Source organism: Pararge aegeria, chromosome 14 (assembly GCF_905163445.1).
Source record: "Pararge aegeria chromosome 14, ilParAegt1.1, whole genome shotgun sequence".
Taxonomy (NCBI): Eukaryota; Metazoa; Arthropoda; class Insecta; order Lepidoptera; family Nymphalidae; genus Pararge; species Pararge aegeria.
Genome location: NC_053193.1, coordinates 6,572,685 through 6,590,946, shown reverse-complemented (window position 1 = coordinate 6,590,946; position 18,262 = coordinate 6,572,685). Strand labels below are relative to the sequence as shown.

The following is an 18,262-nucleotide window of genomic DNA, read 5'->3' as shown; positions in this document are numbered from 1 at the left end:
AGAGTGCAGTGAATACCCAAATGAATCTCGTACTCTCCCTTATAGGTCTGTCGAGGGACACGGAGTTTTTAGTAGGTGCAAGTCCTACATAATAATATGAATAGTGTACGTCGCAACTTAGTAGATAAACTGTTGGTAAACTAGGTAAACTTAACACTTTGTTATAGTTTGCTGCGTTTTTGCTGGGTTCTATCAGGTACCCTTGTTTATGTAAGACTTATCTGTTGAAACCTGTTATTAGTTTTAAGTCAATCAATCTGTTAACTAGTTAGTATCTACAACTGTTGGTTTTCCAATTAAAGAAAAAATAAAAAAAATAAAAATAACTACTTAGTTTCTTCCAACGGTAATAGTATGCGTCAGGCATTTTCTCTGTATAAAAAAAGTTTCCCCCAACGGAGTAGTACGCGTTAGGTATATTCTCTGTATATAAAGATACAACTTGGTAACAGATGGACAGACAATTTTAGTATATAATAGAAGCACAATTTATATTTTCCAAGACTTGTTCTGACTGGTTGTTTATTTTACGTTAAGAAATGATTCGGTGGCTCTTGGCCGTTATTTTTCTTTATGGGTAGCCATGCAATGAAAGTTCATTCACCAGTATATTATTAATTATTCCCATGATATTATATTTGAAGATAAATGAAGATCAACTACATATTTCTACAAAACTTTGTTCCGTTAGTATACTTGCAAAGTTATAAAAAATGTTTGGTTCATTCAATGGTTTGTCAGTTACAAACTCATTGATAAGTAAAAAACACTATTATTGTTATTTAATTTTATTTATAAGAAATAATAATATGGACATCACAACACATAGCATTATTATTCAAGGCATTCTTCAAACATAGAAAAATTGGACATTCTAATATCTTTTTTAGATATAAATTTCTTTACAATATTTACAGACTATAATTATTACCTATAGCAACTTTTCTAAGCCCAGTGTTTACCTTTAATAATAATAGTCATTATTTTATTAAACATTCTATCATATCTTATTAAATAACATTATTTTATTAAACATTAATATAATGTCTTACAGTGCATGCGAACGCACGGGGTGGTAGGTGTGTCCACCTATCAGATAATATGCATATCTCAATAATTGGACTACAGCCAATAAAAAAACCTTCTCTGACGAAATGACGTCATTTGCGTGAGAAAAAGATCGTAATTGCGTCCTTTTCATTAAATATCTCTTAATGTTGATTTTTGGATCAATCGTTCGGATACACGGTTAAGAGTTATAAAAATGTTTTTGAATACAAGTGTCAAACACCTTTTTAATGCGAGAAAAATATCAATCAATATTGTTTGAGGAAATGTTAGTTTTTCTTGTTCCCACTTTGCTATGACTGCGACCGGTGTTTCCTGAAGCACCTCTTATCGGCTTGTCGAGTTAGTATGTCGGACACGAAATTCCTGTGTTTGAATACGCGCAGTATGTCTTCGCGTGCTTCTTGTATCCCTTCGCATACTATTTTGCTCCTTTGTATGTTACCCTGTGAATAAAAGAAACTTGAACTAGTTTTAAGACATAATTATTATGTATAAATTATAAATTTTGGTGATTTTTTTGGTAAATTAATCGACACCCTGGATTGTTATTCGATACGTTTATATCATTATATGTCTATTATGGTTTCCTAAAAAATAACTGGACCGATTGTTATTAGGTTAGTGTAGTGATAATTTTAAAAGACAAATTAAATTTTCTTTGAATTTATTGTGAGACATCTACAAGAATTCATCACTTCAACAAATAGACACGGGACTTTGTAGAAAGTGGGGTCCAGCGACTCGTTTGATGGCATCAGTCAACCTCGTTGGGGGTCTACAAACTACCTTCTGCGTTTACCGGTGCGAGATCGCCATTCCAGCACCTGGGGACCCCAACGTCCATCGGTTCTCCAAGCTATATCTCCGCCCAATGCCACTCCAGCTATGCGACTCTTTGAGCTATGTAGTTATGGTTCTATTACGGATCTCCTCATTCCAGATTTGATCGCGTAGTGCTACTCAGAGCATAGCTTTCTCAATCGCTCGCAGGGTGACTCTGAGTCGTCACTGGCATAACGCACAACATGAATTCCGTTTGAGAAAAAAAAAAAACTTTAATTTGATAAATTTTTAAAGTGTACTCACCTTGATAAGTTCTAATAGCGTGTGTTGTATGGTATGTATGGGGGAGTGCGCTCGCGACGCCGAAGTTTCCAGCGCTCGCAGCACACCTACTAACTGCTCACCCACATCGGCTTCTAGTGACACCTGTGTAACAAAGGTTTGTGTTATCATATTTAGGTGCCTTTAACAAATCATGTCTCTGGCGAATTCGTTACCGTCTACAAACGTGGCTTACTACCGATTTAGATATAAGATTTTCTTATATTTTTCAAATGATGCATATATATGGCTTGTCTAAATCTGGAAACAAAACCATTTTTTTTTGAGAACTCAATTGAATAGTCCAAAGAATATTATAATCTGTGAGCGTCAGCCATTGGCACTGATTTATTTCAGTGCTGTGTACCAACCTAAGAAAAATGTAAAGTCAAAGTCAAAGTCAAAAATATCTTTATTCAAATAAAAATATTAATATATTTATTCAAGCACTTTTGATGCGTACATAAGAATTACACGGCAGTGAGATGATGGCGATAACCACATTCGTAAACTATTTTATAGAGTTCAGTTGTGTTAAAGAGGTCAGTGGTTTTTATAATAAAGGACTCAGTCGTGCTAATAGTATCAGTCAGTTGTGTTTAAAACGTTTCGACGGTCGTTTCGCGCAGTTTGCAGCAACCCTGCTTTCTGAGCCCAAGGTCGATTCCCACAACTAGAAAATCTTTGTGTGATGAGCATGAATGTTTTTCAGTGTTTGGGTGTTTATATGTATATTCTAAGTATTTATGTATGTTATTCATTAGAATATTCATCAGTCGTCTTAGTACCCATAACACAAGCTACGCTTACATTGGGGCTAGATGGCGGTATGTGTATTGTCGTAGTATATTTATTTATTTATTAAGTCAGTGGTTTTAATAATTAAGGACTCAGTGGTGTTCGTAATAGATTTCAACTACAGAGCCAGTATTTTAAGATACTGACCAAATCATCCATCTGCGCAGTGAGATGGTGCACCTTCCAGCCCTCTGCGCTCGTGAGCACGTGTTTCTGGCTGGCGATGGCGACGATGTCACGCGCGCGCGGTTCTCGGCGCCGCACGTCCGACGGCCGCGTAAAGTGCAGAGCCGTGCTCCGCCATCCGCACACGTACGTCGAGCTGAGCGATGGACCTGTGTGGTTGGGTTTAGTTAGGAATAAGGGGGGCATCCATTAATAACGTGAGGTATTTTTTTTAATTTTCTGTCCCTCCCTCCCCCCATCCCCCAATCTCAAGTGAGATTATTCAAAATGTGTGTTTGGATTTTTATTGTAGAAGGGCCAATGGACCAAAATAGTATAATTTATTGTGTTTCAATCAGGAAAAAAAATTGCATGATGTTTTGCCAGGACGGGCTCGGCTCTCTGCAACGTAAGATTAAATGAGATTTGACTCGACCCCCTCCCCCCTACTTAAACATCTCACGTTTTTTATGAACGCCGATAATCTAAAGTTCCGGTTGGCCTCAAGTTTGCGTAATGAAAATAATGCAGATACTATTAATTTTAATTTTATGAAAAGCGTAGCAGATATTTAATTTTCCAAAAAAAAAAAAACAAAGAGCATGTTGACATCAAAAGAAACCACAAAAATAAGAGGTTAGTAAAGATGCATGCTGAATGAGATTTTACATGAAAATATAATAAACTCTTGGATTCTATATTAATTGTCTTTACGAAGTCCAGATATAACAAACTATATATACATTCCAATATTTTTTATTCGATTTAAAGTACCTACCTAAACTGTATATTTTTGACAGTAATACGTCAACTTAATTTTTTTTTTTAATCTTTGAACCAAAGACGATACAAACAATACGCCAACAACTTTAAATCACAAAATCTTTATTTCCCGACTCTTTATTTAAAAGTTATCCTATAGGAGAAAATGTTTACGGAATTTAACACTAACTAATTTTTCATTAGTAGATGCAAGACAAAACCTTAACATAAATTGGTTTGGGAGTTCGCCATTGTTCTTTCGGCGATATGAATCAATATAAAATGTACAGTGAATTTTAATTTATTTATTCTTCAAAATATTTGTTTTATAAATATAACCTAAAATAAACTATTTAAAACTAAATAAAATCTAAAATAAAGAGCATTTTATATAGTTGTAATTGACGGACCAAGATACGATCAAGCACCTGAAGGCAATTAGAACAACATCGCTTGTAAAAAGAGTAGCTCGCAGGGTATACAAAAAAAAACATCTTACATAGGCTGTGTCCAACAAACTGAAGCGTAGGTGATGAGCCTCATGTGCCGTAATCAGATATAAGAATTGCCGTATGACTTCCCCGAACAAGCTGTCATAAAGAGCTGTAGCTTAACATGAGGTTGATGGATTCAATTTGTAGGACACGTTTTTAAATGGCACTTCGAAGTGTTTATACGCACAGGTTATCCACTTACGTCATTAGCTTGGACTGTCAATCATTACTATATATAAAACTAAATACCTTAATCACAAATAATAACTGATACTTACGTTTTGGAGGAGGTGCAATAGGAACAACTGGTGGTGGCGACATCACACTTTCTTCAGCAGGAAACTCACATTGCCTCACTTCATTTATTAATCTAAACAAAATAACAAAAGTACATAAGTTATAGCACATAACAAAGTCGGACAGAACTAAACCGTCTTTACTCTTTTTACTTTACTTTACTCTGTTGAATCGTGCATACAATATCATCGTTTATGTTTCTTTAATTTAACCGATACATTTTACTTTTTTATACCAAAAAAATATTACGCATTTTCCTAAATGAAAATACAATTTGGACTTTCTTAATTATGATAAATTAACGTTTAATTTGACTTTAGTATTCACAATTCATAGTTAGTTTTATATACGAAAATATTCCCTTTTGACATAGGCTGTATGCTTACGAACTAACTATGCGGGCTGTAATTAATTTTTAATTCATATTTTTGTAAATATTTTCGAGTTGTATTGGTAAAGTGAAGAATGAAACTAAGTGCTTGTGCTGTATGTACTTCCTCGTAAGTGTGATCAAAATCGTCGTATGAAACGCGTATGGTACATTGCTTATTACACTCTCGGCTCTCTTATCGTGCTCGCTTACAGCTCGCGCGCCTTATACCGCCTCGACTGTAAAATGCAAATATCCGCACGTGATGCATTATGTACTGTTACATTGTTATAATCGTGACTTACGTCTGTTTCCTCGGCTTTTTTCTCGGGGAGAGATCCTGTTCCGGAGTTGGTGGGTCAGGATCTATATCTGGAACAGGCGATGAGGGGGCGGAGATTGTCGTGGAACCTGTCCCCGCGCCTCCCGGACCCGAAGGCACATCTTCCCACCCAGTGTTCTCCGAGCGGTACACTGTGCCAATGTTGAGGTGGTTCCCCAAGCTAATGTTGCCAATGCTGGCGATACTGGCGACGTTGGTGCCGATGATTGTGTTCACGGCATTAACTGCGTTCAATAGCGCTGGTGACTTTGTTGGTGACCTGGAGATGGGATGGTCAGCATTGAAGTCGAAACTTTCGTTTCTTAAATAAATATAATCTACATTTAAAGGAAGGAAGACAGAGACTAAAGACTTAAGACCTTATCTTCTATATCAATTTTCATCTATTGCATGGATACTAATTTTTCAAATGCAGTGAATTTATGGTGATATGATATACTACATTTGTCAACTTAAAATTAAAGCAACGAGGGTTTTTAAACAAACCTGGTCACACAGAAAGCTATTCTAGGAGTTATTTTGTAGCCATAACGTCAGTCTCACTTGAAACTATGTTAGAGCAACTCAAAACATTATTTGTGGTGATTACATAAAGTAAGGAGTAGATACAGTTTTTGCGAATTTGGCAATTCAATGAGTCGATTTCGATGGTTAAGCAGAATTGTATCAAAAATGGCAACATGATGGGTGTACGACTTCAGAAGCGAATTCTTCCATTGATTTTCGATAGCCATATTTGACCTGACCCGGGGAATTTACCCAGTAATAGTTGGGCAAATTAATTTCTAGATGCTCATCAGGTGGTAGAGTCACTACAAACAGACTGACTTTACGTTTCAAAAGTGCTTATAAATTAGGCCTACTTGAAATAAATGAGATTTTTTGAGTTACAAAAAACGAAATTTTAATCTTATTTCTTCACGAAATCTGTTTTTCATTTACTCTGTTACCTTATTTCTTAGTTACGTTAAGAAACATAGTTATTTAATTTGATGACCGAGATAATCCAGTATGTACCAATTTTAAAAGTTTTACCTGGTACTAATTTCTAGATTTAGACGACCCAGGGAGGTCGGCGCAGCGGTGAGCGAGGTTTCGGGTTCGATCCCGGCTGAGACAATTCGGGAAATTATAATTTCTGAATTTCTTGTTCTGGTGGATGGCTCCGAGCGTGGCTTGTTACCACCCTAGCTACAAAGACGTATCGCTAAGCAATTTAGGTACGATGTAGCGTAGAAACCTATTGGTGGTATAATATTAATATAACTTCTTTACCTTTAACAGGTTAGCTCGTTCTCATGTAAGACTGTATCATGACTTACCAGCAGGTGAGATTAAAGTCAAAGATGTACTAAATAGTAATATAAAAAACTGAAATGCCATACCCCTCTACATCCCGCTTGCGTAATATGGATGGTCTTGGTAACACGGATGAGTTCTGGATGGACGTTTGTGGTTGTCGAACTTCAGGTTGCGTCGAGACGGAGTTCACACTCACTGTTTAAAAAAAAAATATTAAGCTTGGCATTTTAGTAGGCACAATTTTTAAATTCAAACCACTTTTTGATGTTTAAATAAGCCTGTACAATAAGCTACAATTATGACACTTTATAATAACGAGTATGAGCACGAGAGTAAATTATATAATTCTGAAGTAACGTTTATTTACTTGTAACTAACTATCTAACAAAAATTATTTAAAATCAATAGACGTAAGCAAAAAGTACAGAAGATAGATAAATGAATGTTAAATTGCGAATTGTCATGATGGAAAAGAGTAATTGCTGAGTTTTTTTGCCGGCTTCCTCGATAGAATCTGAACTGTTATACACTACGAACAGACAGACATGACGTTCCAAAAAATAAAAGTATAAGAGTTATTAGGAAATGAATGACAATAAAATAGTGACAATTTAGCAAAGAGTACAGAAGACAGAGAAATGGATGTTAAATTGCGAATTGTCGATGATGGACAAGAGTAATAGCTGAGTATTGGTCGGCTTCCTCTCGGTAGAATCCGAACTGTTAACCACTACGAACAGACAGACATGACGTTTCAAAAGTGCTTATGGGTATTTTTATCATTTTTTATTTATTTAAGAAATTCTTTATTGATCAATATCATTTTTACAGAGCCGTATATGTTGTATACATATACGGCTATAGTAAAACCTAAGATAATATTCACTTAAAGGCTAAAGCACCTATAAAAAAATGCAGCATAATTACAATAAGCAGCTTAAAACATCTTAAATTATGTTTGACGGCGCGTCAAAGTTTAGAATGAATACGGCCTGTCAAAGTCACTCTAGCGGAGCGGAGCGTTTATGGTAGCGGGAAAAGGGGTCGCCATCTTGATTTTTCTCGTGAGGCGGGAAGAACCAGCGCGCCATTTTTGCGAAGAATCGCTGTTTGTTAATTTAAACAAATTACTTTATGATAGTGTTAATTGAAGTACTGTTAATTAGTAATATAGAACGGAAAAAATATTACTGTTATATTAAAAATACTAGAGGAATATAATTGTTTTGTATTAGAACTGGCTTGTGTTATTATTTTAAAAGAGGAGTTGTTAATTTACAAAGATGAGTCCAGAAAAAAGCCCTACTGCGTTTTTATGTTAAATTACACCACACGTGAGTAAATTGCGAAATATTTGTGGATATTTCCGCTTTAAACAATAAATAATGCAATAGAGAATACAAATATAAAAAGTACTTGTTTGTTACATGTAAGCTTGGCGCTGCTTGCGTACGAAAACTTTAACAAGTTGCGCGAAACGATAACTTGACCACCGAACGCATGCGGCAGCAAGCGAGTACCGGTATAGATGTAATGTGCGTATGCCATAGGTATTAGTCACGCACACTCGTATCTGTCCGCGGAAGCTTATAGAGTGACTTTAAATCTAAACCAATGCTTTGTTTTGAAAATAGTTCGATAATATTCACTTGAACTATCGCTACAGGTAGGTAGATCGGCCGATCAGTGCAGAAGGCAGCGAGCCTGCTTTCTAAGTACAAGGCTGTGGGTTCGATTCCCACAACTGGAATATAATATTGGTGTGATGAACATGAATGCTTTTTCAGTGGCTGGGTATGTGTTTATGAATATTATATATAAAAAAAATAGTCATCTTTGTACCCATAACACAAGCTACGCTTACTTTGGGGCTAGAGGGACGATGTGTGTATTGTCGTAGTATTTTTATTATAATGCAATAATCAATATTTTTTGAACTGTATACCTTGTGCGGATAGCGTATTTGCGTGCCCGTACGGCGTGAGCGGTCTCGGTAGTTGATGCGGTATTGACTGCTGGTATTGCTGCTGCGGATTGCTCTGTTGTTGCTGCGGTGAAGGTCGCGGCACTTCGTAGTACAGCTGTGGGGGTGCGCTGTTGCCGACACCACGCACTCCGACACCCGCAACGCCTACCACCTATTAAAAAAAAAATACCATCATAATTATTATCTATACACATAATTAGTCCATTACAAGGTACGGGGCTCAATTCTGAGATGGCTGCAGTCCAAATAATGAGTTGAAAGAAGAAATAATTATAGATTCAGTAAACCGTAAAGTTTCATCTTCATTATACAAGGTCATTATGGACTAGCAAAAAAAAAAAGAGGAATTGAATGAATGACTGAATAAAAATACAGAATAATTGTACACTAAAATTTTACTTTGTATACAATTCAGCGGCCTTATTGCTGGCGTAAAATTGCCAAAGAAAAAAAAAAACAGCTCAAGAAGAAAGGTAGGTGATGCATATACATATACATATATATTTGCATATCTGCATGATTTTTTTTTATGTTAACTTATCATTTATGTTCATAAAATTTATTTCATGCAATATAGTGATGTTTCAATAATTAGTATTAATGTTTTTTTTGTTTCACATTGTGTTGCTTAATTGATTTAATTAGTGTAATTGGGCTTGGTCCGTTTTAGTTAAATTTGAATGACAATAAATGATAAATAAATGCCCTTGTTAGAACAGCCGTACGAAAATACCTAGCTGCATGTGAAGGATAGAAGAGTCAGTAAAATCATATCTAGAGGTAAAACAAAGTTATCATGTCGTGATCTCGCTTGGTGCTCTTTTAACGTTTTAGCACCAATAAACGTATACTTACTTTGGTGGGTTGGTAGTTCCGCTGCAACAATGGCAAGGCTCGAGGACCTACAGGCGCGGGATGAGTTGGCGTCGGGGTTCTAGGTGCCGGGCCGCGGGCTGTGGTTGATATCACACCAGCTGTGTGGAGTTAAATGAACGAAACATTAGTCATTATAAACAAAAAGTGGATTTGAACCATCGACTTACTAGAAACGGTCATAAACAACAAAACTAGTGACGATTGCATATCGCCTGCGAAAGGTAGGTACAGAAACCATTTATGGGGGTTGAGTATAAGTTTATAAGGTAGATTAGGACATATTATGTTTTCTTATATTCCGCTACAGGATGGATGCAGTCTAATATGGTAGCGGGCTAACCTGTTATAATAGTGTGTGGTAGCCATATCCCTTATTGGTTTATACGCGACATCGGATCGGAACACTAAATCGCTTAGCGGGACATCTTTGTCGGTAGGGTGGTAACGGCACGGCCAAAGCCTCCCACCAGACCCAATCGAACTCGGGACCTCCTACATAAATTCGTTCGTCGTCAAAAAGTTGAAAACGTGCTGTGGTGTTTCAACAATGTGTCGAAAACATTCATCACAGTGAAATTACTTCCACCTCTCGCAAGAAAGAATAGTTATCGTAAAACTGACGATGTGATGAAAAAGAGCAACTGCTGAGTTTCTTGCCAGTTTAACACTTGATAGAATCTGCCTTCTGAACCGGTGGTAGGGTCAGAACAAACAGACAGACTTGACATTTCAAAAATGATAATATATTAGCCCTACTTTAATAAATAAATGAAATTTGAATTTAAACAATATGCGACTTAAAAAAGTACACATTTTCTCGAATAAATAAAATGTACCGTTATTACGAATATACTAAATAAACATTAAACGTTAGATGGTTTTACGCATCACGAGACCTGCGAGGTTCGAGCTGCAAAATTGTTAGCTTTTGGCTTTCCAGAAAGCAAATTCTCCGTCGCAGTCCAGAGTTAGGATACTGGTGTAACCTCTAACAGTCATATAGTCTACGCCGACGATCCCGACTTTTACCACTCACATGGACCTTTAAAATCATTAAAGCCATTGCAGCAGTGGCGAAGGTCTAAGCTCTGTCCCTCTCTCGTAAGAGACAGGGACAGTCAGACATTATTAACTTTAGGATGACGCCTACTACATTTTTTTTTTTTTTTTAAAGTGATAATAACTGACGGACCAAGCGGGTGGCCCACCTGGTGGGAAACCATTGCCTTTAAAACTTTATCAACTCTCAGAGCATTGGCGCACAAGTGGAAATAATATCCAAATAATGAATATGTAATAATAAACGGGGGTAAGCTTCTCCTATTCCAGTTCACGTGCTTTAGCAGGGGGACACGTTAATTATATCCCTTGTCAGGGGATTAAAAATTATCCCCCGATTATATCCCCTGACAAGGGATATAATCGGAGTATATCATTTTTAGCTTCTGCCTGCACGGCTAGCAATGGGCAGGAGACAATTATCTCCACAGGGAAAAGACAAAAAATTATCTTCTTCCACAGCTCTATGAACTCTCCGAGCACTGGCGCACAAGTTTAAATAATATATGTGTAATAAAAACGGGGGTAAACTTCTCCTACTCCATATTCCCTTGGGGATATAACTTTTGTCTCTTGCCCGTGCTAGCCCTGCTGCAGGGGATATAATCGGGGGATATAATTTTTATCTTCTGCCTGTGCTAGCCCTGCTGAGGCTAAGTTTATGAATAATAATTAATAATAATTTCTCTTTTTTCATGGTGATAATACTAATGTGTATGTGTATTGTAATCACTTCGGACCGGAGCATAGCAATGCTGCTTGGCGGCAGATATAAGCACTACTAGTTCTAGTACTACAAAAATACTTACTAGTGAGCACACTGGTTGTAGGAAGGGTGACTAGCGTTGAGTGTGGCGACTGTGCGGGCTGCGGTGCGGGGGGCGGTTGCGATAGAGACGACGGGGGCGGGGCGCGAGGGCCGGGAGGGGCGGGTGATCGCGCGCGGCATCCGTACACAAGCGCGCGGCCGCCGCGACCTCCGCGATTATTTGACCATACACCTGACATAACAATTCATCACCATTGCGCGACAGCAACAGCAAAACGCCCTAAGCGGGTGGCATCAACTATATTTTTGTACCCCAACCCTAACATCATTGACCGTCCTTAATCGAGGTGTTTTAAGTTTTATACAGGATATTTTTTTTTTCTGTGCTGATATTTTAATATGTCATACATGAGCCATTTTTACTTTTTACTTAACGATACAGAAATTAACGGTTACAAAAGATATGCACCCAGAGAAGATAACTATGGGCACCCTACAATACCTCATAGCAGTTAACTTGCGATCAACGTTCTCGCACTTGTTCCTATCGTCGCAATGGTAATTCCATAAAATAAAGCGAAATACCTAATAACTTAAACAATTCAAATTTAAAAACCCATTACTTACGTATGCATGCCACACATTACGATGTATTTTTTTTAATCCACTACAAGTAAGCCCATGACTGCAATCTCACTTGGTGGTAAGTGTTCATGTAGCCTAAGATAGTGGGCTATTGTTTATTTAGGTAGATACTTGGGCCATGATTTGCTTATTTTATGCTTGGACATGGTTAAAAAAAAATATATGAAAAAATTTGTGGAAATATTATCTATTACCGATAACGAACCACCAAAAAAAAAAAACCGCAGTGGTTTCAAAATTATCCTGTATAATAAATATCAAGTCCCAGCACGCACCTCTAACTTTTCCAAGTTTTATGCGTTTTAAGCAATTAAAATATTACTTGCTTCAATGGCGAAGGAAAATATCGTGAGGAAACCTGCATGCCTGAGAGCTCTCCATACTATTTTCAAAGGCGTGTGGAGTCCATTAATTCTCACTAGGCCAGCGTGGTGGACTAGCATTAACACTTCTCATTGTGGGAGGAGACACTTGCCCGGTAATGGATTGATATGATGATGATGATGATGATGAAGTATGAATATGACTAGCTTTAATGGGATGATGATATAAAGTAAAGTTAAGAATTACACAGAAAATTACTTTACTGTGATAGGAGAGTGTGTTCTAAGTATCCTCGCCAATGGGCCACTGGCCACTATATCTACAAAACGATGCATGCTCTCTGCAGAAAATATGCTGGAGCGAAGTTTCATGGTTTTAGCTTGTGACCCGTGTGCGACGACACCAAGTCAACGATACTAACAGCAACATTAAAAAGTTGTTATGTGCAGTCGGACGTAAAATAATGTTAACCATTTACTCAGTGGCGGGCATAGAGGGTATGCACAGGGTATGCAGATGATATAAAATTAAGAAAATCTTATATAGTATGAGTTATAAAAAACTTAAGGGTAGGCATTGTAAGAGTTATAAAAAGCCCACTCTTAAGTATTTATAACTCAAACTGGGGTTTTTCTTCATTTTATATCATCTGCATACCCTGTGCATACCCTCTATGCACGCCACTGCATTTACTTGGAAAACAAAAATATAAAACTGTTATTTTTTTGCTACTCACCTGGGTTTGCAGGAACCTGTGAATTAGAGACGGGTCTCACAGCAAGAGAGGCACCGGCAGCAAGTCCGCGAGGTACATGACTTGTAACACCCTTGCTCACCAGAACACTGCCAGTACTGTTCACATTCATGCTCGACAGGACTGTACAGAGAACATACTGTTAAGTTCATACTGACCCTATTCATACTAATCCTATGATCCAAGCTCAAGATATCACATATTCAGTTATATGGTTTCAGATCTTCAAAATACAATGGGCTTTGTTTTTTTTCATACTCTTTGTATTTTTTAAATTAAAATTTGATTCTTTTTACTTTTTCTTAAAGTTAAAGTCAAGAATATCTTTATTCAAAGTCCCATAGTAGTGAGATGATGGCAATAACTTCATTCAAAAACTCAAAACTAAAGATACAAGGATTCAAAAAGTGCCTAGCCAGAGCCCCCACAACAAACAAGTTTAATTTTGTAGATATAGTATTTTATAAAAAATAATTAACACAGAGTGTCAGAAAGGACACTGTACAAAAATGTATGGAATGAGTGGACAAGACATGTAGTCCATCTTTAACTAATCTGTTATTGTTTTTGTATCACAAAGTTATGTATATAAACTTACAAATTTTACTTTTCAATGTTAGGTGTATAAAATTTGTAAGTAGAAATTTTAACTTACCTGGCCTAGTATTTTGTTGTGGCATAGGTGGCAACACTCTAACACTAGGTGGTAAAGTGCGCACCGAAGAACTGACAACAAGATTACCAGCACCGCTTAATCCACCAACATTCAATAATGGTGGCCCATTACCAGATGTATTTGGCATACTGCTAGACACTGTATTACTTGAAGTAGAACCCTGATAATAGAAAAAGAAAATTATGAAGCTTAAATAATACTAACTATACATAGTACCATACTTTTAATACATTTTTGCCGTTGACTTTCAAGGTTTTGTTGCCAAAATAATATCAATATTTGTGCATGTTAAAATTTAGTTTTTTAGTAATCATAGATAAAAAAAGAATAAACCTGCATAGACAACTGTGTTCCTTGGCTTATAATTTGCGTTCCAGGACTTAAAAGTTGGCCACTAGGGATCAACTGAGATGGAGATATTATTTGTGAGTTTTGCCCAATGTGCTGAGATCCTTGGCTCACAGCATGTGTGCCTTGCAATATAGGAGAGCCGCTTACAATCATTTGCGGCTGAAATAAACAAAAAGCTTCTCAAAAAAATTATTACCAAGAGAATTACAAAAAATTGCCTGTTTACAGAATGCTTATTATAAATCTACTACAACCCTAACGGGTAAGCCAGTACCATCCTAGACTGCATTATTACTTACAACCAGGCGAGTAGGATTGAGATTGAGGGGTACTTTGTAAAGGAAAAAAGGATGCCCCACTTACTGACTTCTGTAGTGACCAGAATTTAAATCAGTCATAATACTACCTGTTCATTGTAATGAACACATTAAGAACATAGGTGGAAAACATCCTTGCACTGTTAACTTATTTGTGTACCATAAATAGAACAAATACAATAAACCCACAAATCTTAGTTGTACTCAATTCTTGGATAATAAAGTACTTCAGAATAAGTTATATTTTCTACAGAATAAAAATAATTTAATAATCATTTATCTGCATCTCTGCACTATTTCTACGACAAAGATCTTAAACGCTGCTGTACTGAAAAATTGGCACAATTTTTTTACACAAAAATATATCAGCAAATATACTAGTATTGAGATGCAACTGCAGTTACATTAAAGAAACCGATAATAAAACTCAAAGGAACACAAGACTACAATAATTTTGTGCTAAACAACCTACCTGGGAAGCGACGCCAGGAGATATAATTTGTGCAGCTGTACGCATTAATCCCATAGGTCCAGTCCCGCCATGGCTGATTATTTGACTGGTATTGGTGGTCTTCGGCTGACCTGATATCAAATGAGCCATCTTCACCTCAGTATTTGACATCGTTTTGACTATAGTTATTTTTTGTGGCGCTAAGTCAATTGGATACATTTTTCCAGTTGTGACTGACCTATCATTTTCCAAATTATTACTCATTTTCGTGTAGTAAAGTAGAATCGTCACTATATAAGCATTATAGGTTAGTCAAAAACATTCACTGTTTTAATTAAAAAAACGAAGTTTGCGTCTTCTTTCTCAAAAATGCACGAATTTATTATTTTGATGCAATTCGAACTTTCTTTGAAGTTTGACAATTGACAATAGACCCGTAGAGCCTTCAAGCCATAGATACTAGATTAAAGGCCGTTCCTCCTTTTTTAAATTTTTTATTTTCTCATACTCACACGTCCATATTCTCCTTGGATGTTATCAGTCCTGTCATAACTCACATCTTAAATGAATGTACCTCTACTAGTACATTTCCATTTGGAAGAGCGCACATGTCATACCTCTTCCTAAACGTGCTATTCCGGCCGATTTTCATAATTTCCGTCCAATCTCAATTTTACCCTTTTTATCAAAAGTCCTTGAAAAACTTATTTACCATCAACTGAACCTATTTCTTAACCGGCATTCTCTTTTTAATCCATTTAATCCGGTTTTCATCCTGGGCATAGTACGGCTACTGCTCTTATTAAAGTAACTGATGATATACGTACCCTCCATAGTTACGTTCTCTTAACATATCTCCATCAGTGATTGACTGGTTTCACAGTTACCTTCAAGGTCGTCGGCAGCGTGTTCGTGTTGAGGACACTCACTCCTCATGGTGTAATATTACTGCTGGCGTGCCTCAAGGCGGCGTGTTGTCACCATTACTCTTTTCTATTTTCATCAATTCGATAACTCATAACATATCTTCTCTCTACCATATGTAAGCTGACGATGTCCAGATTTACACCCAGTCAACCTTTGAGAATCTTTCGATAGCTATTGCAGATTTTAATAGGGATTTACGTCTTATTCTGCAGTGGAGTAAAGCACATGGCCTAAATGTGCTTTACTCCACTGCAGAGAAACCAAATCTCAAAGATTGACTGGGTTTCCCTTCCGCCTATTGAATTCGATGGTGAAACAATTCTTAATTGTGTTAGTGTTAAAAATCTAGGTATATATCTAGATCAAACCTTAAGTTGGACACATCATCGGAAAGAGGTCAGTAGAAAAACCTTTGCAGCTTTGGGTTCTTTGCGTCGCCTTCGTTCTTTTCTTCCGATTCCTACCAAAATTATGCTCGCACAAACTCTCCTCCTTCCCATTATTGATTACGCTGACGCAAGCTTTATTGACTTAACTGAAGACCAGTTAAATAAGCTTGAGAGACTTCAAAATACTAGGATCCGGTTCATATTTGGATTGCGCAAATATGACCATATTTCCCAATTTCGGTCTCGTCTCAAGTGGTTACCAATCCGACTTCGCCGGAATTTGCATATTCTTTCTATTCTGTACTGTATCTTGTTCCATCCTTCTACTCCTGTTTATCTCAAAGAGAAAGTTGTATTCACAGGGCCTCCTGAGGATGCTCGCTCTACGAGGAGGTTTATCCTGAAGGTGCCTGGTCATAAGTCCTCTTTTTTCCACAAATCCTTTACGGTTCCGGCCGTTACACTTTGGAACGCCCTGCCGTTAGAGATTCGTGAGGCGCAAACGATCGGCATTTTTAAGAAACAAGTGAAGGATCACTACTTGTCTGTATCGGCCGGGCATTGATGGAAATGATCACTGTATTCTTTTTTGTTTATTTCGTTTTCTACATATTTTTAGGGTTCTTTTATTTTATTTATTTTTTAATTAAGTATTTATAGTAGCGTATGTGTATGTTTATATGTTTGTATAAATGTATGGAATATATTTTACATTTTTGTACATATCTTTAATATGTTATGTTTAGTATATACTATGTTTTATGTTTTTTAATGTTAATATAGTTTTAAATCCTAATATTTAATTCTGTTTGTTGTACCACCTACTTATTTCTTATAACATTTTCTTGTATGCCTTTGGTTGCCTGGAAGAGATCGCTATTTAGCGATAAGGCCGCCAAATTGTACGTTCTACCTTATTGTGCTGTTGTATTTGTATCTCTGTAAATTTTCTCTGTGGTGTACAATAAAAGTGTATTCATTCAATCATTCATTCATATTATAACAATGTTATATTATACCTTTACCATTAACAACCCCTATGCCTGTGGGGCGGACGTATTACTGAAAATATTGTCATTATTATTGATTGTGTGCGGGCAGAAAGTGCTAAAAGAAAACAAGACAAGTTTATAATCATTTCATGATAAAGAAAAAGCTGAAAACAAGTTTATCTTCTACTTAGCTCTAGTTCGTTCCAGAGTAGCCGGTATAACCAGAATGATTGCAGAGTGACGTGGTCAAAACATTTAGACCACCAATTACCAGAATAGATATATTAGATATTTTTAGTTAAGTGTCGCGTAAATTTCGTGATATAATATGGAGATTTTATATCTCCATATTATTATCTGATAATAATATGGAGATATAAAACAGAAATCTATACTGAATATATATCACCGCTAGAACTGAAAACAAAATGTTACATCTTTTCTTCAATTTCTACTCATTCTTCAATGATTAATACTATTCTTTATTAGTGATAGCAAACTGACGGATGCCAAGTTATCTTTCAAACAGAAACTTCTAAGTCGGGTCTTTTAAACCTATCCACATACCGACTTAGGTAAACATTACTTACCCAGCGATATCGACTAATATTTAGTGCTGTTATTAAGCCACAAATCTCTGGAGTACAGCTAGAGAAGGTTCCCCGGACGATAATTGTTGTGATTGGTAATGTGACGACTTGAAACCTCCAGTCACGTAACAGACTAGAGATTTCAAATTGTGGGTGATTGAAGCTCCAAGAGCAGGAATTGGAAATATATTTTCATCGCGATGTTTGTATATTTGGAACCACCAGTACACACGAATTTTTTTTAGCCCTTTTATTAAGGAAGGTTATAGACTATGGAGTTCGCTTAATTCCGTAGTTGACGCAGGTAAAAAAGGCCGCGGCAGGGCTATTAAAAAAATTATCTAAAAATATTTGGTCCCAAATTTTTGGGAGCGCAATTCATATTGAATCTCCAGTTTCACCAATCAGTTCTCGCGTCAAATAAAGATGACACCTAGGTCAAAGAGAAT

At 36.6% G+C, this 18,262-nt stretch overlaps 1 protein-coding gene across 1 annotated transcript; it reads right to left on the bottom strand.

Annotated features, from left to right (window-relative positions):
* Window positions 1-817: 817 nt before the first annotated feature.
* On the bottom strand, window positions 818-15,344 carry LOC120629559 (uncharacterized protein PB18E9.04c). Its single transcript, XM_039898519.1, has 13 exons — window positions 14,937-15,344; window positions 14,130-14,306; window positions 13,776-13,956; window positions 13,103-13,243; window positions 11,438-11,629; window positions 9,549-9,667; window positions 8,652-8,844; window positions 6,790-6,901; window positions 5,367-5,663; window positions 4,673-4,764; window positions 3,121-3,308; window positions 2,158-2,280; window positions 818-1,514 (listed from the first exon to the last, which is right to left on the bottom strand). Exons 1-13 carry the CDS (start codon window positions 15,177-15,179, stop codon window positions 1,362-1,364), a joined length of 2,211 nt encoding a protein of 736 aa, XP_039754453.1. The 5' UTR covers window positions 15,180-15,344; the 3' UTR covers window positions 818-1,361.
* Between the last annotated feature and the right edge of the window lie 2,918 nt (window positions 15,345-18,262).